This window comes from Macrobrachium nipponense, chromosome 34 (genome assembly GCF_015104395.2).
Source record: "Macrobrachium nipponense isolate FS-2020 chromosome 34, ASM1510439v2, whole genome shotgun sequence".
Classification (NCBI taxonomy): domain Eukaryota; kingdom Metazoa; phylum Arthropoda; class Malacostraca; order Decapoda; family Palaemonidae; genus Macrobrachium; species Macrobrachium nipponense.
In genome coordinates this window covers 13,440,311-13,465,310 of record NC_061095.1, presented here as the reverse complement: position 1 = coordinate 13,465,310, position 25,000 = coordinate 13,440,311, and the positions used below count along the sequence as shown (strand labels likewise).

General features: G+C 36.8%; 1 protein-coding gene across 1 annotated transcript in view; it reads right to left on the bottom strand.

The window, feature by feature from the left end:
* The window catches only part of LOC135207911 (fringe glycosyltransferase-like), a 48,499-nt gene that overhangs the window by 10,352 nt on the left and 13,147 nt on the right, over positions 1 to 25,000 (bottom strand). Inside the window, 5 exon segments of the mRNA XM_064239847.1 lie at positions 5,642 to 5,676; positions 5,679 to 5,728; positions 6,444 to 6,592; positions 13,178 to 13,280; positions 16,201 to 16,249. Coding sequence (XP_064095917.1) covers positions 5,642 to 5,676; positions 5,679 to 5,728; positions 6,444 to 6,592; positions 13,178 to 13,280; positions 16,201 to 16,249 — 386 coding nt within the window.

The following is a 25,000-nucleotide window of genomic DNA, read 5'->3' as shown; positions in this document are numbered from 1 at the left end:
TCCACAATAATTATGCGCATACACGTATGCCCACATCTGGTGATCACAAAGGACCTCATGGAAGTAACCAGGCAAAAGATACAGAGATGCAGATGAAAATCATCATTACGTCTAATTCGAAAAATACAAAAATGATACTTTAATGTAGATAAGGTCAGTATTGTGTAAAAAAATTAGAATATACTATTCCGTATTTTTAAATGTAAATACATTCTAAGTCTTACAAAATGTAGGATTAAAAAAGATGTAGAATATGACACCAAAAATTGTAAATATGACAAAAAATTGGTCTATTCGCAAGCATCTCTTTAAAGATTATATTATCTAAATTGACCTAAATACAATACATTAACAAAACTTAAAAAATTCCCTCGTGGGAGAAAAGTGTGTTCTCAAGAATTTCAAATTGAAACAAGATTAAACAATTCCTCAAGAATCTCTCATAAAAACAAGGTTTAACAATTCTTCAAGAATCCCTCATAAAAGCAAGATTTAACAATTCCTCAAGAATCTCCCATTAGAGCAAGATTTAAAAATTCCTCAAGAATCTCCCATTAAAGCAAGATTTAGCAATTCCTCAAGAATCGCCCATTAAAGCAAAATTTAACAATTACTCGAGAATATCCCATTAAAGCAAGATTTAACAATTCCTCAAGAATCGCCCATTAAAGCAAGATTTAACAATTCCTCAACAATCTCCCATTAAAGCAAGATTTAACAATTACTCGAGAATATCCCATTAAAGCAAGATTTAACAATGCCTCAAGACTCATTCAAGCAAGATTTTCCATTAACAACCTCTCTATAATCTGCTAAATGAACGTCCTCTTCACAGCATGGCAGAAGCAAGCCACGTCCATCTCAAACGGAGAAGAAGAAGAAGATGAAACTGAACAAACTTGTAAACAAGAGCCGAAAGACGAGCATTAACAGATGGGAGCTGAGATGATTTTAGGACCAAAGGACCAGGTGGAAAAGGATGCGAGTGGAGAGACTTTAGGGGGGGAGGGGAGAGGAGGGACAGAAGGACAGGGAGGGTGAGAGAGAGAGAGGAAGAAGGAGACATAAAAGCATCAAATATCGCCCGGGGCTACTTTCGGGTCAAAAGAGTGAGAGGGAAAACTGAAGCATTCAGGAGCTCCAATTTTATTATCACCTGTTCCAGGCAGGTCGTGTTTAAGCCTTATTTCTCTCGCTTGTCATGCGTCAATAATAATAATAATAATAATAATAATAATAATAATAATAATAATAATAATAATAATGATAATAATAATAATAGCTTTATATAGTCACCTTCCCCAAATATCTAATAGCCTGTGCCGGTAGTATGATTCACAAAGTTAATTCCTTCAAACAATAAATAATATATAAAACGCACAAGATACACTAAAATTAACAAGCCTGTTTTAACATTGATCTAATTTACAGCCGAGAATAAGTTTGTAATAACATATCTAGAATAATTCAGAAACAACTTTCAAAAGTCGCATTGCCTCACATTTATTTCAGCGACGATGACATACCTGTGTTGAACAGGTTTACCGGATGTCAGTCTGCCTGTCTGTCTGTTCATCTGTCCGTCGCAATTTCTCTCTCTCTCTCTCTCTCAAATGTAAGATAAATTATATACAATCTTTCGCTCTTAGTCTGCGCGTGTGCATCTAAATGAAATACAAAGTTCTCTCTCTCTCTCTCTCTCTCTCTCTCTCTCTCTCTCTCTCTCTCTCTCTTCTTAGGCTTCTCGAGGGATGGAACCAAGCCATATGTGTACTTTAATTTCCTTTTTGCCACGCAATTAGTTACACGGTATGAGGCTGTCGGCAGCGACCTCTTTTTAGTCTTTGCGATCTTTGTTTTATGTCTTTTGCTTAGAATGGGGGAAAGAGATCTTTGTCTTTAACTTGAGAGAGAGAGAGAGAGAGAGAGAGAGAGAGAGCTTGTATTTTATTTCGACGCACACACGGACTAAGAGCGAAAGATTGTCGACAACTATTCTTACATTTGGGAGAGAGAGAGACAGAAATTTTACTTGGAAGTACACACAGACTATAAGCGCAAAAGACTGTCTACAATTCTGTTCCCTGTTTCCTTGAGAGAGAGAGAGAGAGAGAGAGAGAGAGAGAGAGAGAGAGAGAGAGAGAAAATCCTGGACACACACTATCTAGCCAGAGACAAAAGCCATCCGCTGTTCGTTTCGAAAAACACAATGACGGACGTTTTAAAAACGTATTTCCTTCTGGCGTGGAGCTGAGAGAGAGAGAGAGAGAGAGACAGAGGGAAAGGAAGAAAGAAGGAAAGAAAGAAAGAAAAAAAGAAGAAAAAGAACGATCAAGTGTTTCTTTTTCGGCTACCATCATGGCGTGGCCTTCCACGGACCACCTGCCCTTTTTCCGGGAGCGCGCCAAACTGCGCCTAATGCGCGGGCGCGTCGTGATTCAAACTTCCGTGCGCCGCCTTTGGGGGCCGCAGGCCGACCCCCAACATCCAATTACCGACCTTAAGATAAGGTGACATTAAAGACGTATTTTCCCCGCCGGTATCTCATCTGGAATTAACCGGCCGCGACAGGGGACACTGAGATTTATTGACTGAGAGCTTAGAGGTCAAGATTGCCTGGCGTCGCCGGCGGTGACACGCGGACCGACCGCAAAGGATTATCTTAAGGTTCTACTGGAACATGGCGCGATTTTGTTCATGGTTTTTTTTTCTTTCTTTTTTCTTTTTTTTTTTATGAAAGGTTTCGAAAGCGAAAAGCCTCCCTTCCAGTGATATCGTAACAATATGAAAGGAGCTTTATTGGCCAGTAAGACTCTGGGTATTGGGTATTGACAAACCCGAGTCTAACCTATACTGTACCCTCACGCGATACCATAAGGTGGCATAATACATAATACAACCAGGATCCATACAGAGAGTGGATCCTGAATACAACACTGAATGCTATTACGACAATAATAAAACAAGAAGAAATGACTACTTCAATACCTTCAGTTTGTGATGTTACAGACATCTGTTCCCCAATGAATAACAGAATAGTGGAATGTGAATGCTACTGCATTTCCCAAATTAACAATTGCTAAGCACAATAAGCGCTATTTATCAAGTCCCTCCAAGCTTGAAACTGCTGTTATTTCAATTTCCTTGTAAATATCACTGTTTCACAGTACAGGGGTGGATTAACATTTGGGGAAAAACTGCACTTGAATCTGACATGTGAATTCAGTGTATCAAATGTAGGGCAGACAAAATAAAGAAGTATTACCTGCAAAAACTAATATATTTTTGCTTACACCTACGCATATTCAAAACAATTACTTCAATTTTCTATTGAAGGACATGAAAAACTGAAACAACAACAGCAAAATAATAATAATAATAATAATAATAATATAATAATAATAATAATAATAATAATAATAGGAGCACTAGGCACGATCCCAAGATCCCTGAAAAGGAATCTAGAAAAACTAGTGGCTGAAGTAGCTCCAGGACTCGTGCAGAAGAGTGTGATCCTAGAAACGGCGCACATAGTAAGAAAAGTGATGGACTCCTAAGGAGGCAGGATGCAACCAGGAACCCCACACTATAAATACCACCCAGTTGAATTGGAGGACTGTGATAGAGCAAAAAAAAAAAAATAAAATAAAAAAAATAATAATAATAATAATTTACTACTGATTTAACAAATTACCTTCATATGCAACAAAGGAAACGAATACTCGACACTGATGAAAACCGCTTTAAAATTTAACCAGAAAATGAAATAATCTATGAGCCAGCCACATCTCTCAATGAAAAACACGAATCATCACATTTAATTTTGTGAACACACTGGGTATGCCCCAGCCTGATTACATACATTAGTTCCTGGAAGGATATTTCGAAATATCCCGCTGTTATATAGGATTTATTTCTATCTCCGCCTTGTAAATTCAATTTTCACGGGTTTAAATTGCAAGAGAATTACTTATAAATGATGTAAATGTAAATAGTATTTTTTAGTTACTATATACGTGTATATATATATATATATATATATTATATATACTATATATATATATATATATATATCTATATATATATATATATATATATACACAGACAACTGAAGACGACGCGTGCCCAAATGTATTGGCTTGTGTGCCAAGGTGAGCATGTTCACTACCACGCTCTACGGACTGGCTATACCCTCATACCTATACCCAACATACCCAAACGCGCCCCCCTCCCCACCCCACCCCATCAACCCAGTATCCTCCCCCCTCTAGAACCCCCCCCCCCCCCACCCAACCCTCCACTACCTACCAGCACCTTCCATTTCTCCGCCTTTTAGATCAAAATGCGTCTTCGCTCGGATGGTTTGCTGTGATGCGTTGAAATCTTTCGTCCACACGAGGACCTTTGCTTCAGGTAACAAAAAACATATAAAAAGGTGGATTTTTTTTATTGTTCTTATCTTGAACTGAAGTAGGGTCGTATGCACACAAGTAGATGCAAATGTATTATTTTGAATTGAAACAAGATTGTACACCAGTACACGGTTAATGGGAGGTTCTATAACAAATAAAAATCTTGGAAAAAAATTAGAGATCGCAAGAAATATCAACATTTTCGACTCCTTATAGAATTTATTCAGTCTCCCTTAGCGTTATTTTGTCAACGAGTTCACTATAAATAAGAGCTCCTGTTACCTAGAAATGTGAAAATAACGAACATGAAATACTTTTTACCAAAATCACCGAAGCTTAAATAACAAAAGTAAAACCCGGATTACTGTTACTGACAAACGCAACTTTAATGCGCTATAAGCCGAGAAGGACGTAGACGTGCAAAATGTGACGTAACTCTAACCCATATCTAACCATTAATAACACACTACCCACCCCCTACCCATATTTACCACCAAGCACAACGACAGTCTGCGCATGCGTGTCTCGAGTCATTACCAGTCACAAGCCACGATAAAGCAGCAGCACCGACAGAGACAGGCAGGTGCTGGATCCTCAAGGTAACCTATAAACAGGTTTTTTGTTCAGAAGAGCACGTGATACCCCGATAGACAATGGCAGATACTTTAGTGAAAGGAAGACGTAAAAAATTAACATAAAAATATATATACGTATAAAAAAAACAGGTTTTAAACAAACGCTGCAACACGTGCTGTTGAATAGCGAGTGGCATTTGCATGCGTGTTGAGAACATGTTCTTTGATGGTTCATTATTAAACGTGTATTTTCTTTTTATATTGTTAAGGTAATTTTGGTTTGAGTGTTGCAGATTTCAATATATGTTTTTTTTATAGTATATGTTTTTTATATCTATTTAACTATCTATCTATCTATCTATCTATATCTACACATATATATAATATATACATACAAACACCTACCCAAATATATTCGCAATAATTATTTTATATATATTATATTATATTTATATATATATATATATATATATATATATATATATATATATATTATATTATATAAAATATATATATATATATATATATATTATATATATATATTATATAATATATATATATTATGTGTAAGTGAAGGAACCTTTCTTCTCAATAAAAAATAATAATAATAATAATAATAATAATAATAATAATAATAATAATAATAATACTCACCCAGCAATTGGCATCATCTTGAGCCCCAGAGAATCGGGGAAATGCAAAACCCAGCGCCACCCGTTGCAAACCAAAAGGAGATTCTTTTGCTGGAAATGAAGAAAACAAATAACATTATTTTTTCATTTTATATTATGAATCTTCATATTTGTACTTAATGTAGATTTTTTTGAGATGCTAAATAACAAATACTCTTTATATATATATAATAATATATATATATATATATATATATATATATATATATATATATATATGATATATATATATATATATGTATATATATATATAATTTTTCAGTGTGCAGTGTTTTTCTAAAAGCTATGCAAAAAGACAACATTTCTATTGATTCAATACGTTAGTATTTATAAGATAATAAAAATATTGATTAGAAAGTGAATTATTTGCACTCTCTCTCTCTCTCTCTCTCTCTCTCTCTCTCTCTCTCTCAATTACCGAAAGGTTATCTTTTTTCTAATACGTAAGCAAAATGTCATAAGTCTCTTGTTCCAATACTTTAAAACTAAGATAAAATTTTTGAAGTTTTGAATGACTTAATTCTCTCTCTCTCTCTCTCTCTCTCTCTCTCTCTCTCTCTCTCTCTCTCTCTCTCTCTCGATCAAATATTTTACTACTATCAAAATAAACATCTCTCTCTCTCTCTCTCTCTCTCTCTCTCTCTCTCTCTCTCTCTCTCTATTGATCCAATACTTTAGAATGATTAAAATGAACGAAAGGAAGCTATCTCTCTCTCTCTCTCTCTCTCTCTCTCTCTCTCTCTCTCTCTCTCTCTCTCTACTCACCGAAACATTATCTCTGTTGATGATCTCCAAGGGCGCTCGTATGGAGGGCTTGCCCAGGTACCAGTCCTGAAGGGGATCGTAGTCAGCCAGGATATTCACCAGCTGCCCCACGTTCACGTAATTGTCGTCGTCGAAGTGACACCACCACCTGTGGGCAACAACGAGTAACATTCAACTGGCGTCGGGCACAGAGGCGAAATATAAACACATGGTTGCTAATGTAAGGAATATAATGCAATTAACCACGAATACACTGTTAAATTATTATTAGCATCCACTCTTGCCTGCAGGTTTTATAATGAAAATTTAGATATGCAATGAAATCAGAATATAAACATACCCTTAGATTTATTCATGCAGTATAATGACCACTTTGGTATGCATAAACAGGTAAACATCTCCACAGACCTTGGTATGCATGGTGACACTCGAGTTATATATGCATCTATAAATATTCACGTAACACACCAATAAATACAAATGGAATATTCTTGTTTACAAAATCAAATCTAAGAAAATATGAAACTCCCCTTAAATAGTGATTTAACGACTTACTGATGAAAAAAAAAACGTTCTGAATTAAATAATCCAACTATAAACAAGTATTTTACACGTCCAAACACATAACTAATCATTGGGGATTTTCTCTTTGTATTTTGTAGATAAACCCGTCTAAAAACATTCCATTTCATCGATTTCAAGACATGAATCTCGTCATTCCTCAGTAATCTACGTTATTCGCTTACACCATTCCCAAAAAACTTTTTTTTTTTATTTCATGCCACAAAGCATCTACAAAAACATCTATTCATAATGATTCATTAAATTACTATTAACGAAATGAAAATGTTTCACATCGCAGTCAGAAAAAGGAATGTAACTCACATAATAAATAAATCTATCAATAAATGCAAAAATACACATTAGAACTGTTTATATAAGGCACGTAACAACAAATAAGACAAGAGTAAATATAAACAGTCCAACCTTGAAAATATAAATGCATGATTTACAAGCAGCCATAAATCTCTAAACAAGATCCCGCCAAGGTCTCAGAAAACCTAAGTGGATCAGCGTCTACGAAAACAAAAATGAGTACATAGACCAAACTTTTATATTTTTATTTTAATTTCGAGGCCGATAGGACTGGCAACCTAATGTCCATACCTAACCAAAGAAAAAAAGTAGAAAGAAGAGGAAAAGGGAAATAATGGTGAAATTTTAGCACCGAAAATAAAAGGAACTTGATTATGCTTCAAGAATGTAATAGTTAACTCGTATACCCTTACAATAAGATATTCTTGAGCACTGTTAATTTCGTTCGTAATAAAATATCATTCCTTACTATTTAAGCATCAAACTTCGTTACTTTTATTAAGTTGGCTTCAAGCAGCACAAGGAAAGACACACACACACACACACACACACACCCCTGAGCGTTAATACAATGGCGTCTAACCTTGGCCCGTATAAAGACGAAGGTTGAGCACGGGCATAATGCATTTGCGTAGTATATATATTACAAAGAATTACCTGAACTTACAAGAAACCCTGGCAGTCAAGTACAAGAGCAATGGGTCATAATGAGACCCGCAGGTCAACGGGATAACAACGAAAGGTTGAGGTAATTTAGCCCTGCTTTTGCCGAGGTAAGCATCGAACCTGTCGATGTATCACAATCGACGACGTAAGTGAAAAAGTCGGCGAGATCGGAATAAAAACTTGCCTCGAGCTAGTATTCAGATGAACGGAAATCCCGTCAAACAGGATCATTATCGCAAGAGTATTTGGTGGGAAATGCATATAAAACAAACGACCACAGGACTGAGAGAGAGAGAGAGAGAGAGAGAGAGCGTCATTGATGTTATTTTCCCTGAGGTGATTTCTGCCAGATCACAAAGCAACGTTAACAAAGGCTGTTTTTTGGTTGGGGGAATGCAGTCACGGATTGACTGACTCAATATTATTATCATTATTCAGAAGATGATCCCTATTCATATGGAACAAGCCCACCACAGAAGTAACAGAAGGTAATGGGAAATACAGAAAGGAGAGATCACTTATGAAAAAGGAAAAATAAATGAAAAAATTAATAAATAAAGAGAAAAGTTAAGTAAAATATTAAAATTCTTATTAATATAACTAGTATACTGGCATTATAGTGACCTTGGTCATCTACACCAAAAATATGTTAGCTAAAATATATAAGAATTACCAGTAAGTTAACACCCATATTTCACAAACCTAAAGGTATATGCTAAACCAGCGACGTCACCTCCAAATTACATAACCCAGAAACTCAAAGCTGTCCAAAACTCCTGACCAGGGAATTGCAAATCCAGCAAACCTGGCTTGATTCGCGGAGCGCGCAAGCATCAACGGCGAGAGCAGATCTGGCCATAAGTTATTCATTCCCCCTGAAAGAGATCTCTGCTACGAATTGCAGATAATTCCTTGACCTTTCCTCACCTCCCTCATGACCCGCCACGGCCGTCCCATTAGGAGCCTCCTCCGCCCAGTCATAATTCTTGTTCAACTTCTCTCGTGTTCATCTATGAACGCCATCTGTACACTGGGGATTCGCGAGGGGTTGGGGGAGTGGTAAGGGAGGTCCTACCAAAGGGAGGGATGGAAGGGGTCCTATACGAGGGAGGGAGGACAGGAGGCGGGCCAAGAAGGTTAAAAGAGAACACAAATTCGCTTTATATATTATTACAGCGCCTCCCATGTGACGGTTTGTGGAGCTTAGCCGACACACACAACACACACACACACACACACACACACACACACACACACACACATACACACACAGTTTTTTTTCTTTCCTTGGCAGTTTTCAAGTTTTAACATTTATTAGGAATTGCACTGTTTTGCCTTATTTCTTCATTCTGAGTTTAATAATGATTGATAGATTGAAGGGTTGTAACGTCATAATAAATTAGACTTTTATTTCTATATTTTTACTTTTACTTCCTGACTTTTTATATTTTTAGATTTTTTTTTTATAAATCCGAATTCCAGACTATCTTCTTAATTTCTTCTGCATTTCCCTTTACTTCTTCCTCTCACTTCCTCCTAATGAACCGCATATTCTTTGGAAGCTTTAATTTCAAGTAAATAACTCCTATAGTGGGCTTGTTCCATATGAAGAGGTTTCATCTACTAAATCATAAATAATAATGAAAAGGGAAGATACTGAACATAATCCCAAATTTGAACAAAATGAATCTCACATTCACCAAAATAAACTTATTTTGCCCAAGTCATTATCACTCTACTATTTACGGGCTGCTCTATGAGCAAGAGCCCGTGCTGGCTTAAGGTCAGCTCAATCAAAAACAACAACTCAACTATTTTGGAATTTTCTTCCACAACAGAAAATCAGTCACAGACTCAATTCAAAATCCGGATGTTGACAATTTACGTTCGACAGAAATTACGAAAACTTAAAAATTAGGGAAAACCTATAGAAGAGATACCCCAAAGTTACACAGTTCTAATATTCCCCCTCTCTTCTTCTCTTTATTATCATTATAATTCTGATACTCTTCTTTTTCTTCTCCTCCATATTATTATCATCATTATTATCATTCTGGTATTCCTATTATTCTTCTCTAACACATCATTATCATCATCATCATCAAAAATATTCCTCTTTGCTTCTTCTCCATATCATCACTATCAGCATCACTATCATTATGATAATTTTGATATTCCTAATCTTCTTATCACTATCATTATTATAAATCTGATATTCCTCTTTTTCTTCTTCTCCATATCATTATTATCAACATCATAACTATGATAACAAATTTTTCTTCTCTATCTTATTATCATCATAATTCTGATAGTCCCCTTTTCTCCTTCTCCAGATCATTATCATTACCATATAATACTGATATTCCCTTTTCTCCTTGTCCCCATCATCATCATTATCCATGATTCTGATACTCCCTTTTTCTCCTTCTCCGTATCGTTATTAGCATCATTATAATTCACAACGGCCAAGCATTCGCAAGCACTAACCCTCAAAGGCTCATTAACACGGAGAGCAAAGCGCTTCCAGTCTTGGAAAGCAAGAAAACGAGGCATAACAACAGATAAAAGCCAAAAACCGACCCAACAAAAGAACGAGAATAACGTGGAAAGAACAATAACACCGAGGAGAAGGGTAGGGGGAAGAGGAGGAGGGAAGGGGGGGAAGGGGGGAATGAGAGAGGGTAGAAAGGAAGGGTATTAAATGGGAAGTGGGGGGGGGGGAGGGAAGGGAGTAGCTATAAAACAGAGGACCAAGGCGCCATTGTTCAGGTGTTGCCCCAGGTATATGCCCTACGGGCTTCTCACCTATACCCCACCTCCCCATCCCTATACTATCCTTATCTGAGAGGTACCCCCCATTAAGCACACGGGAGAGAGAGAGAGAGAGAGAGAGAGAGAGAGAGAGAGAGAGAGAGACTATTCCAGCACGCTTTATAATTTTACTCTCTTCCAGAAGGCTTTACAATTGTATTATTTTAATCCCTTTCTTTAACATAATTACATCCGATTACCAAGGCGCAGAGAGAGAGAGAGAGAGAGACTCTTCCAGGAGGTTTTATAATTTTATATAATTTTAAAAACTTTTTTGCAACATTAACACGTCAAATTAACTTAAGATTTTATTATGAATAATCGGGAGAATAAATCAATGATTATAGTAATGTTTAAGAAAATACAAAAATTGAACAATCAATACATATATATATATATATATATATAATATATATACATATATATATATATATATATATATATTTTTATATATATTGAAATACATATATTTAAAAGCGTTAAAAATATAAGTAGACAACCTCGTTTGACACCCACGAAGAGGAGCTTCCAACGCTACCGTAAAGTGTGTGTATGTGTGTGTGTGTGTGTGTGTCAGTACCCGCGCGCACGCAAGCGCATCCAAATCCCGTATACTTGTCGCTTCTCGCCCCGTATATTATATGTCGCTTCTCGCTTAGTCATGACCAGAACTTCCCATCGTCTCCTTGGCGAGTTCGAGTAAATGGCCCGTTGCTCAAATTGCTCTGTTGCCACACATACCCGGCGGGGCCGAAGCCATCTCTTGGTGGGCACGGTTGCTCCCTAATTGCTTGTCGGCCTCCCCTCGCTGGTCACTTGTCACTTCTTTGAAAACAGAGGTTGTGGTTGATATTGTCGTATGAATGGTTACTGTAGGTGATTTGGTTTTGTCTAATATTTCTGAAGATTTCGTTTCCTACTCTTCGCTTGTTCAAAGTACATGAAAGCAGTCGGTCAGGTAAACACACAAGCACATGCACGAACACACACACACGCTCACATATTTTTTAAGGCTACCGGACGATGAGGACAGACAGCCTTTGAAAGCTTTAAATTTATTAAAATATATATCTCCATTAGGAAACATCCTGTTTAAATGAGTTTCCATTATTAACACATACATACATATACATGAATAACTTGATCACGAAGTATATAAAACGTGATGCTATGTATAAATAAAGGTTTTCTGCCAACTCGTTTTTTCATTTTTTTTCCTTCGTGGCAGAAAACCTTTATTTATACATATACATACACACACATACACACACTTTGGTTTAAAGCTTTAAACCAGTGTTTTAATGGGCCTTTTATACTTGAGACGTATCCTGTTTTAACAGAAGAATTTACACACACACACACACACACACACACACACACACACACACACATATATATATATATATAATATATATTATAAATATATATATATATATATATAGTATATATATATATACAAGCCTTTCATCCCTGGAGCATTTCCTCTGCCAACGTCCATAAAAAAAAAAAAAAAAAAAAAAAAAACAATCTGGTGATCAGCCTTAGGGCGACACAGCAACGGGAGCAGCCACCGCTCTGACACAATCACCTTCCCGTGTCCGGGGAGAAAGTCGCTGTATTTAAAAGGTTATCGCACGGTGACTGTCATTATCATGAACACACGGCCTCTCAAAACAGGGCGTTCACTCGCCACCGGAGGATCTCTCTCTCTCTCTCTCTCTCTCTCTCTCTCTCTCTCTCTCTCTATATATATATATATATATATATATATATATATATATATATATATATATATATATACGTATCGCGTATACATATATACATAGATATATATAATTTTTCTTTTCTTTTCTCTAGTCTCTTTCCGCTTGACTGTACATCGTTCTAATGTTTACCTTTCCTTTACTTATTTTTATAATAATAATATAATAATAATAATAATAATAATAATAATAATAATAATAATAATAATTATAATAATCATCATCATCATCAACTAAAAATTTCTTTCAGTTTCCTTCTGTAGATTAAAAAAAACTGCAAAATTACTGTGTACAACGTGTTTACTTATAAATATTAACATTTTAATTTACTCAACACATCTCTTGAGAAAAAGGGCCACAGATAGGGTCTGCAAGTACTCGAGTGTCGAGTAAAATAAAATGTAAATATTTATAAGCAAACACGTCATACACAGTAATATTGTGGGTTTCTTTATCAATAACAATAATAATAAGACGGAAACCTGGTTATCGTCACCAAACTGACAGCGCGACCGCCATGAAATATGGCTAACCGTGACTATCCACTTATCTAACCAATTGCCACAAAAGAGAATTATGGAAGTAAAATAAAAAAATATAAGAAATATTCACTTCACCTCTTATTGCTCTCGAGGAAGGCGTCGAATTCGCTGGCCATCTTGCAGCATAAGGCCCGCCGGTTGTGCGAAGCCGAGCAGTTAGTGTTGACCAGGTGACCTCCTGAAGGGGAAAGAGGAAAATATATTAAAAGTGACGTATAATATTAAATGTAAATACAAACATAAGGATTGCTAATAATAACTCTAAATACACAGAGACATACATAAACAGAATGAACCCGAATGCTTACACAAATAAATTGTATAAACTTTATATATATAGACGATATTTACTTAGAAAATATAAATAAACGCATACAGCAATTTACAATACAATAAACTGCTCACACAAATAAATAATTTAGATGTATTGTATATATATATATAATATATATATATATAATATATATAGTATATATATAATAAAAGAAAACTACACAGAAAATATATACAAACACATACATACATTTGTGTATCAGACAGAAAGAGAAATAGAAAATGAGAGATAGAGAGAGAGAGAGAGAGAGAGAGAGATTTATATTACATATAGACCATAAATGCTTAGAAAATATAAACAAACGCATAGAGTAATTTACAATAAAACTAAATGCTCACACAATTAAATTAAATTAATATTATTATATATATATATATAATATATATATATATATAAACTACATAGATGATAATATATACATACAGTTGTGTATGAGACAGAAAGAGAACTAGTTAATGAGAGAGAGAGAGAGAGAGAGAGAGAGAAGAGAGAGAGAGAGAGAGAGCACGCAACGCAGCCAGGAGCAGCGAGAGAATGACATATAGCCCGGGTGGCCTAATTAGAATCCACCCGAACTCGATGACAGGTATTACGAACCCGGGGCCCGATTGACAAAAGAGAAGAGACGAAGAGCGAAGGGTGATTACGGTGCCCGAGTGATTGTTAAAGAGAGGAAGGTATAAATGAATGATCCATGAAGATTAATCTACTTAAAAGAGTTCTGCAAGAGGCGTCGTTCCCTTTGTGTCATTTACTTTCCGATGATTCTGAACCTGGAGACTTGGCAAATTGGCGAAGCCATTTCGAGTGCCTGGGTGTTTTCGTAAATGATGTGGCGGTAATTTATAGTCTTTTGTTTACTTTCTTAAAAAATTCTTTTTACAGTTCTTTAAGAATAAAGCGTAAATGCTTGTAAATTATTATTTTTCTGTGTAAATAAGGCGTAAATGTTTGTAAATTATTATAGTTCTTTATCAATAAAGCGTAAATGCTTGTAAATTATTATAGTTCTTTATCAATAAAGCGTAAATGCTTGTAAATTACATGTTAATTTCTTTAGATAGGTTGTCGATCAATTATAAATGCTATGTCAGTTCTTATAAGAGTTTTTTCATTTATTGAAATAAGCTCCGTCAATTAATTATATACATGCTTTATCAATTATCCACCTATTTTATATAGTTTTATTATGGTGAACACTGACTCTTAAAAATAGTTTTGTTCCTAGGACTGAGTTGTCTGGAAAACTTTTCCAAAATATACGAAACTAACATTATCTCTAACGCTTATTTTCAAATGTTAGAATTTTTACCGAAATGTTGAAAAAAAGGCTTCGTGATTTTTTTTATTAACATAAGAATCCTATAACCTATAACCATCTTTCATATTTTATTTCAGGTCATAATTATGATACATTATATGAGACAATCTTGAAAATAAGGTGAAAATGGGGCACACTAAAAACTCCCTTTTTCAGAGGAAATTCTTACGAAACCACTGAATGCAACATCTCCGCCATGACCTCATTACAATGACCACCCTCTCAGCAAGGAAAAAAAATTATAAAAAAAAAATAATAGAAACTCGAATCCGTTTACTAAACCTTATGACGTCACAAGAAACCACCCCCTTCTACCACAGGGTAGATAATACCAAGGCTTCTCTTCTATCTTCTCAGAAAGTAACCGAAGGACGTCGCCATCTGCTACTAGTTTGTTGTTCCTCCCCCCCAGGGGCTGAATTATCCTCTGCCATAACTTTGTCCCTCCCTTGTGATAATAATTAGGATCACTCTGTGGCGGATTGATGTGTCTGGCTTTCTTCTTTTTGGACGGGGGGGGGTGGGGTGGGGGGAAGAGGGAAGGGGTCCTGGAGGCTTTGTTTACATATTAATGTTTTTTTTCTATGTCTGGATTTTTTTGGGAGGTCTTGTGGGGGGGGGGGGGGAAGGGGGTGTTGTATCTGTTACATCTAATGCCTTCTTATACATTCACGGTAAAACTCGACCGTTATTATCTTTTTTTTTATTAAAGCATCGCCAAGAAATATTTTCTATGTAATCATTGTCAAGAAATATTTTTTTTTCCAATCATTGTCAAAAAATATTTCTTCCAATCACTGCCAAGAAATATTTTTCACATCAATGTCAAGAAACAATTCTTCGAATCACTGTCAAGAAATATTTTTTTTTCAATAATTATCAAGAAATATTTTTTCAATCACTGTCAAGAAATGGAATCTTTATCGAATCATCGCCAAGAATTCTTACTTTTCGACGAATTATTGTCAAGAATTACTTTTTATTTATAAAATGATGGCGATGATTTTTTTCGACTCATGGTCAAGAATGAATTTTTTTTTTACATAATTGCCCAGAATTTTTTTCATTGAATCACTATCAATAATTTTTTATAGAATTATTATAAAATCATCGATCATTGCCAAGATTTTTTTTTTTTTTTTATAAATTAGTGTCAAAAAATATGTTGTTACCGAATCATTGCCAAGAATGGTCTTTTTTTAACCGAGTCAATCAAAACTGTAAAACAACTTTTTTTTTTATTTTTATTTATTTATTTATTTATTTTTTGAGCCTCACAGATAGACGGTGCGATAGCCATAGCTTGGCTGTGAAGGGAATGAGAAGAATGCAGAAACTACGCATGTATGTACGTGCATGCATATTTATACATGTATACTATATATTATATTATTGTATAAAAACTTTAAACTCATAAAACAGTAAATGACAAAGATCACTCACCTGTCTTTTTCTGGTATTCAGGATCCTCAGTGTCAGAGAAGAACCAAGTCTGCAAAGGAAGAAACGATAAAATAATTACTACGAACATAATTTGGGAAACAAGTAAATAAGCAAATAAATAAATAAATAAATAAGCACAATTGACGAATATTTTTAGCAGAAAAATTTAATGATAATAGTATTTTTTTCTGAAAAACCAAGCATGAGGAGGTGTAAAAAATAAATATATATAATAAATAAACTTTATATTATGGTTTATTCTCCTCGTTAATTGTAAAATTAAGATCACGAATAAATGAAATTAATAAAATAAAATTATGAACAAGCCAAAGTATATCACAGTTTTACTTCCCAACCGAAAAAAAAAGTCCACCCTCCCCTTAAAAAATTTGTTCTTTTGTTTTTCTTCAGCAAATTAATTGCAATATTAAGTCTACGATAAATGAAATGAATGAAAAAAAAAATTATGCACAACCCAAAGTAAATCCCAACTTTGCAAGATTGCGACTCGTCAAAAAAAAAAAAAAAAAAAAAAAAAAAAGTCCCCTCCCAATTTTTTTTTCAGTAAAATAAAAAAGAAGACAGCTGGCTTTCCTCGCAACAACCAACCCCCCCCCCCCCGCCCCCCCCCCTCCCCCCTATGCAGCCGGGGCCGAGAGCGATGCCGAAGAGAATCGAGCGAGAGACAGGTAAGTGCGAAGGGCCACACGGGGCCTTATCGGCCCGTCATCTGGCCTTAATGCATCCATTAAAGAGAGATGATGCAAGGAGAGACATAAATTCCTTTCGCGGCGCATGCGCAGTGGGTGGTGGGTGGGGGTGGGTGGGGGAGAGGGGATTCTGAGCTTCGGGAAGGGGGTTACAATGGCCTGGGGAAGGGGGGTTGGAAGGGGAAACGAAAGAAATAAAAATCTGATACGGTCTTTCAGATCCAGCCATGCAAATCGAATCCGCAACCCCCAACCCCCCTTCCCCCCCGGGGGGGGGGGATCTTGACGACTTCTACTTAGCCACCAGACGCAAGTGTGAAAACAATGATGAGTCCCGCACAATGGAAAGAGAGAGAGAGAGAGAGAGAGAGAGAGAGAGAGAGAGAGAAGAGAATACTTAACTTTACTGGCGAGAAAATTCACACCTCCCATAACAACTTTAGGTTCTTATTTATGGAGGTAAGGAAACTCATGTTTTGCTGACATTAGTGGTCTTAGTTGTTGCATTTGTAAGGAATACATTAGTGGTCCTAGCCATTGCACTAGTAAGAAACGCAATAGCGGCCATAGCCGTTGCACTAGTGACGAAGACAATAGTGGCCAATAGCCCGTTGCCTATGAGGACAACCAATATGGCCATAGCCGTTGCACTAGTGAGGAAGACAATAGCTGGCCATAGCCGTTGCACTAGTGAGAAAGACAATAGCGGCCATAGCCGTTGCACTAGTGAGGGACGCATTACCGTCCTATCCGTTGCAGTAAACAGGTACACATATGAGTGGTCCTATCCGTTGCAACATTAATGAACGCATTAGCGGTCTTAGCTTTTAGATATGATTGAAAATAAGACAACGCATCAATATGTCCTTATGAATTTGCGAAGAAATTGATGTCAAGCGCGAATTAAATGACAATAAGGTGGCAACAAATGAAGAAAACTCTCGCATTCAATAATGGCCACCATGAATGAAATCGCAAAACAAGATACCTATCAGGGACAGCAATTAAAATGGATTTCGGCCACAGGATTAATAAAAATTAATATATATATAATATACATATATTTATATATATATATAATATATATAATATATAATATATATATATATATAGATATATATATATATATATATAGGATGTATATCCAACAAATATCTAAGGACAGTGATATCATCTACCGTAGGAAGACATTTCAAATCTAATTAAAATGAAAAAAAAATTGGAAATTATTAAAACACATTTATCAAATGAAAGCTACGTAAACAGCAAACCATCCATGGATCCATTTGTACACATTTCCAGATTTGACGAAATAAAAAAAAATTAGAAAAGAAAAACTCGAAAAAAAAATCGAAAAAAACATAAAAGACAAAATGATACAATCATTTATCAAAATAAAACTACATAAAAAACAACATCCACGGGACATCTGTACAGATTTCCAGATTTGACGAAAAAAAAAAAAAAACTGGGAAAAAACTCGGAAAAAAACTCATCGCAAGCAGACAGGACAATGGATCCACTCTGTCGTTATTTCCCACCTTTTGGCTGATGGGGACAAGGATAAAACTCCTTCAAGGACTCCGACCTGATAGGTGAAGAAGGAGGAGGAGGAGGAGGAGGAGAAGGAGAAGGGAAGAGAGGTGGTAGCGGCCGACGTCCTGGCATCAACATTACAAGATCGAAGAATGTCAGGCACTAAGGAATCCTCATTCCTAAGAGGACGACCACTCGACGCGAGAGAATGGCTAATGTCGACGGTAATTACCGTTTATCCTAAATTAAGAACGGGCGAGTATATAAATTTATTTCTTAATGGATTTCGCCTTATCTGGAGTAGACGGTAATTACCATTTATCGCTGTCAAATGACTATATAGAATTCAAGCACTGTGACCTATGAGGTCATTCAGCGCTGCAACGTTAACTGACAGTAATAGGTTTGAAAGGTGTAATAGAAGGAAAAAGCTCAAAGCAGTTGCACTATGAATCAGCTGTTAGGAGAGGGTGGAATGAAAGATGACAGAAAGAATATGAACGGAGGTACAGTAAAAGGAACGAAAGGGGTTGCAGCTAGGGAGTCGAAAGCACGCTGCAAAGGACTGGTAGTTAAGCGGTTAAACTTACAGTCCAATTTACAATATTGTTATTAAATTAATATCTTAAATTATTCGCCTATGACAGTTAACCATTAATAGGTTTTGGTCGGAATATCAAGAGTAAGTGAGTGTCAATATTTTACAAAATCCACACCAATAGCAGAATGTTACTATTATATAAGCTGTGAGTTTTTAACTTATAAAATGTAATACGACTGAATCCAAGTAATCACGTTAAAAATAAATATAACCTTAAATAGCAATTAGGAATTTGTTAAGAAAACCTTAATAGTTATGATAAGTTGTAGCAGGATAGGGTGATCTAATAATAAGTAGACTGAAACTGGTTGAAATATAAAATAATAATAATAATAATAATTGAATAATAATATAATAATGATAATAATAATAATAACGTATGATGGGGTGGTGGAAAGAATGGCATCTTAATAATAATAATATAATAATAATAATAATAATAATAATAATAATAATAATAATAATAATATAATACAGTGCAATTAAAATTCGCAGCCATTTTTCACGAACATATCTTAAACCGCCGTCGTATCTCTATTGTCTTACATAAAAAAAAAAATAAAATAAAAAAATAAACCGCCTTCTGGTTCGGTAGGACCATCCATGGTATGATGGGGTTACCCGAAAAACCGTGAGAACTCTCCTCCTCGGGTCTTACATAGCAGACCCCGCTTGGGCACGACCTGATAAAATACCCCGGGTACGTCACGCACCAAGTTGGACTGCTAGCAATCTCATTTCTTTCCCTCATAGCTTCCCTAGCGTGACTCGTAAAGTATTAACGCTTGGATATTTGGGGACATTCGGATTCATTCTCTCTCTCGCTCTCTCTCTTCTCTCTCTCTCTCTCTCTCTCCTTGGGGGTTTGGGGGTATGGGAGGGGGAATTGGGGGATTATACACACGTTCTTCTCCATTCACATTATTCGGAAAATTAGGCAGGGTATAAAGAATTCAAATGCATAACAATAATTTTTTTTGTAAGTTCGAATAGTTTTTTGGGGGGGAGGGGGGCAAGGGGCTTATTCACACGTTTCTGAATGCTCATATCATTCAGAAAACTTAAACGGCGTTTAAAGTTTTAACTGCCTTTCAAATATAAGACAATTGCATTTCTCGTAAGTTCAATAGTTTGCAGAACGAATTTTGTGGTCCAATTAGATATTCCGGGGAAGATGGCCATTCAGTATTATGTCAACATTGCAATTTCGTCATTTGGCAAACCTACTCTTTCTATTACCAAATTCAAATGTTTATATCCAAATCAGTTGTCCAAATGGCATTAATGTTTTAACCTTTCATATAATCTGGCTCATTCAGACACTTAGGAACACTTCAAGGTCTGTTAGAAAGCTTGTATATATCAGGACCCACGAATCTCGTAGCCTAAACACCTCCATCTCAATTGTTTTTTCGAAGACTGTCCAGCTGCTCTTGCAAATGCCAGCTATGCAGTGTCGTTCTCACTCTTCCAAAAAGTCGAGTATACAAACTCACTGGACGATGGAGGAAGAAGAAGAAAAAAAAAATAATAAAAGCGTTATTGAGATTCCTGCAATGCCGCGGAGGACCGGACAGATTGGCTCTTGGTAAGTGGAAATTCCGATTTTTTTTCCCTTACGCTTTTTTTTCTTTCTTTTTGAGGGGAATTGCTTCATTTTTCAGGGTCTCTTTAAAGCATTTGTGCCATGCCAAAGATTTCGTCATGTTAACGGCCGTTACGGTTTTAATTGTCTATGTGATGAAACCTAGTTTATACTGTGACTGATCTAATAAAAATTTATTTCTCGCTTTCGCTTCTAACTTCTGTATTCTTCCTAAGTACGCGTACCGTAGCTTTTCATACGTGGGATCAAGCTACATGCGCATGCGGGGACAGCTGTATATAAGCCCGAAAAAAATACAAATTACAAAGTTACGAATGCCCCAATATTTTGTCATAATATATCATCAATTCTACGTCCATTTCTCACCGCATAATCGCGCAGCGATAAAATGCTAATACGCCCGAATGCCAGATCTCACACAGAGCGCGACTGGAAGTCTTTGGACTTTCCAGCCAGCCAACACCTGTTGCTCGTCATTGCCCACCTGTTGGGCTATTCCCCCATCTGCCATTTGCAATGGCCTTCGCTGATTGATTCCCCTCCACTAATTCGAAGAGCTCCAATGAAGCTTTCGTTTTTCTAGTATGTTTAAATGGTTAGTGCAACGTTGCTGTTTATATTTATTCTCTTGTGCGGTTGAACACTTATATTGCTGGATGCTATGGAGTCCATTTTTTAACATTATTTGTTGAACCGTTTATAGCTTATAATGAAATCATTCATTTGCAGTCATAACAGTGATTATATTACAATCAATTTTGTCTTTCTCAGTTAAATATATAACCAGTTTTGGTTGACAAGTCTTTTTCTACATTCTCTTTGACAGCAACGATGATCTACGATGTCGTAACGCCAGTTTGATCTACACCAATCAATCGACGTTTTTTGGCCTCTGTGGGTTTACACAGGTAACAATTGAAAAAGTCTTACTCTGTGTGTGTGTGTGTGTGTGTGTGTGTGTGTGGAGAGAGAGAGAGAGAGAGAGAGAGAGAGAAAGAGAGTTACAAGGAGTTACAAGGATTAGGATGTATCAAAGACTTGTTAGACCATCCTGAGGAGACATCATTTGCTCACTTATCTGTAGGAACAAGTTTTACTGTGCATTCACAGTGTCCTAATGATTTTTTCTAGCTTTCTTTTAAACTCAGAGAGAGAGAGAGAGAGAGAGAGAGAGAGAGAGAGAGAGAAAGGAGTGGTCACCGAAGGCGCCCAAACCTTTGCTGTGGTCTTACAGCAGCAAACCAACACTACAGCCAGGCCTTAAAAAGGGCGGTCTAGTTTAGCCCTCCTCAAAACCGGACTACCTGGAGATTTTTTTTTTTTTTTTTTTTTTTTTTTTTTTTTTTTTTTTTTTTTTTTTTTTTACATCTATAGTTTCTGGTTAAAAGTCCTTCCGTTGGTATGTCGACCTCTTCCTTACTGAAGGCGAGACTATAGAGTTGCGGTGATGCATTACTTTTGGGAGGAGGAGGATGGAGGAGGAGGAGGAGGAGGAGGAGGCGAGTCAACAGTGTTGCGGTGATGCATTATTTTTTTTAGGTTTTTGTTTAAATAGAAGAATGTGAGAAGGAGGAGGAGTTGTGTTACATAGTGAGACATTTTGGGGTTTCGTTTTTACAAAAGAGAGGTAGGAAGACGAAGAATAATAACAGAAGTAGGAAGAAAAGGGATGACAATGAGGAGGAGGGTAAGGAAGAGGAGGGGGAGGAGGACGAAGAGAGAAAGAAAGGAGGAGGAGGAGGAGGAGGAGTTGTATTGCGGTAATGCATTATTGTTGGGGATTTGTTTATACTTAAGAAATGGAGAAAGACGAAGCAAAGCGCTAGGAGGAGAGAGAGAGAGAGAGAGAGAGAGAGAGAGAGAGAGAGAGGGCGGGGAGGGGGGGGGGAAGGGGGGGGGAAGGCATGGCGTATTTACAGCCCAGGACACCGTCCGAAACTCGCGTCCAATTAGTGCCTTTTATGACATACAGTTTCGCGCCGGCGCATGTTGGCTTTTCGACATGGTCTTGGGGAAGGCACACGGTATTTGCCCTGCTCATAAAGAGAGAGAGAGAGAGAGAGAGAGAGAGAGAGAAGAGAGAGTCGCAAAACTCATTAATGCGACCTGGAAGAATTTGTCGAATTAATATAATTAAAATGTTATAAACAGTTAAAGTATTCGCCTTATAATATTCACAGAAGAAACACGGCAAATCCTAACTCACATAAAGTGAGAGAGAGAGAGAGAGGAGAGAGAGAGAGAGAGAGAGAGAGAGAGAGAGAGAGAAATTCCCCGCCCTTTCTGTGTCATAAAACCTGACTTTTAAGACATATACGCTACTGCAGAGAAACATTAACTTGTGCCCGTGTCTCTCTGACCTTTCCGCTAATAAATGTCCAAGTTCATTTGCAATGGCGTCTCTCGTCCTGCAGAGGAACGAGATTTTTTCTCAATATTAATTCCTTTATCCTGAGAGAGAGAGAGAGAGAGAGAGAGAGAGAGAGAGAGGAGAGGGTATTACCAACAATCATTAAGGCAGCTTGGCAGAATTTTTCAAATCCATATAGGTACATGCCATATGTATATATATATATATATATATATATAATATATATTATATATATATATATAGATATATATATATATATATATATATATATATATATATATATATATTATATATATATATATATATATGCGCATATGGATAATAAAAGGTTAGAATATTCCCCAATCAATTTGACTCTGGGTTAAACAAATTTGCAGCATTTTAATGAAGCAGAAATTCGGCAAAATTATCCATTGACACATGAGGTTTGAATTTTAAATACCATTAAATTATACATACAGGAAAACGCAGCATTCCGAATGGAATCCAGTCCCCGCCCCCCCCCCCCCCCGCCCCCAACCCAAAACCAACACCCGCTATTAAGGACAAGGCGAAACCCGATGTTATTTCCCCACAACTGACGTCTTTCGAGGTTCTCAAACAATCTCTAATTATACAAATCAAATCTGACCCAAAAGAGTGACCAGGGGGGAGGAAGGGAGAGGGAGAGAGGAGAGAGGAGAGAGGAATGAGATGGGAGGAGGGGAAAGGTGGGTGAGAAAGAGAGAAGATGGGAGATGGATTGAGGGAAATGGGAAATAGAGAGGGAAAGAAGATGAAGAGGGAGAACATGAAAGGGAAAGAGGAGGGGAAGGTGAGGAGGAACAGAAAGAAGGGGAGAAAGATGGGAGAGGTGGTAGAGAAGAGATATGGGAGAGGGGGATAAGAATTAGGGGAAGGGATAGGGGGAGGGGAGGGAGGGAGAGGGGTGAAATAAGAGCTGGACGGGGCCTTTGATTTAGAGAGTTCGCCCTTCCCTTCCTCGCAATCACACACATTCTAGAGCCGCAATTACTACGGCCGGCGCTATAAGGACTTCGTAGCCTCGGGCCAACTTGTCATTATTAACCACGTGGTTTGGGCTTTCTCTCTCTCCTCTCTCTCTCTCTCTCTCTCTCGATCATGGCGATGTCTTAAAGGCCTAATCATACGCCCTGTACCTTCCCAATACCCCCTCCCCTTCCCCTGACCACAGGGTATACATACCCACCTACCTCTTGGTGCCACGCCATGAATCCCAACCTATAATACTACCTCCTTTTGCTTTAATAATAACAGATAGCAGCCTCCTCCTTCCCTATGGTTTTTCCATCCTGACCCGTCCAGGATTCGGGGATGGAATCACTGTCATTCGAGGGTGAGAGATGACGGTGAAGAGGAGGATGATGATGATGGTGGTGATGAGGCTCATGTCCCGGTGGTTGGGCATAGCCTAGGTACAAAAAAAAAAAAAAAAAAAAAAAAAAAAAAAAAAAAAAAACAGGGGAGGGGAGGAGGAGTATATATTCTTAAAAGCTTTTACAAGCTTCGGTGTTTTGATCAACCTGCATGAAGCTTATGTAGTATAACGGACGTGAATCTTAATATGAATGAAGGGAAACGTATGCTTGGTTACCTTAGCTTTCCTTATGGAATTTTCTTCTTCAGGTGTTCATTTCCCCCTTCAAGAGAGAATATAGTCCCATAAAGAATTTTAGGATTTCCTTCTCTACTATCCTCTTCAAAAGCGAAGGTATTTAATTCCCTTTCAAGAGAGAATATAGTCCCATAGAAGAAGATTTTCCTTATTCTTATACTATCCTCTTCCAAAGCGAATCTTTACTCTATATCATTCAAAAATAGGATATACTGGACTGATTTTCATTACTCTTCATTCGTCCCCAACCTTTCGTATGACACGATAATCATTTCCCAGTATAGGAAGAACCCCTCTTAACATTTCAATTCCAAATAAAACGTAAGATGGGTTCTTCAAA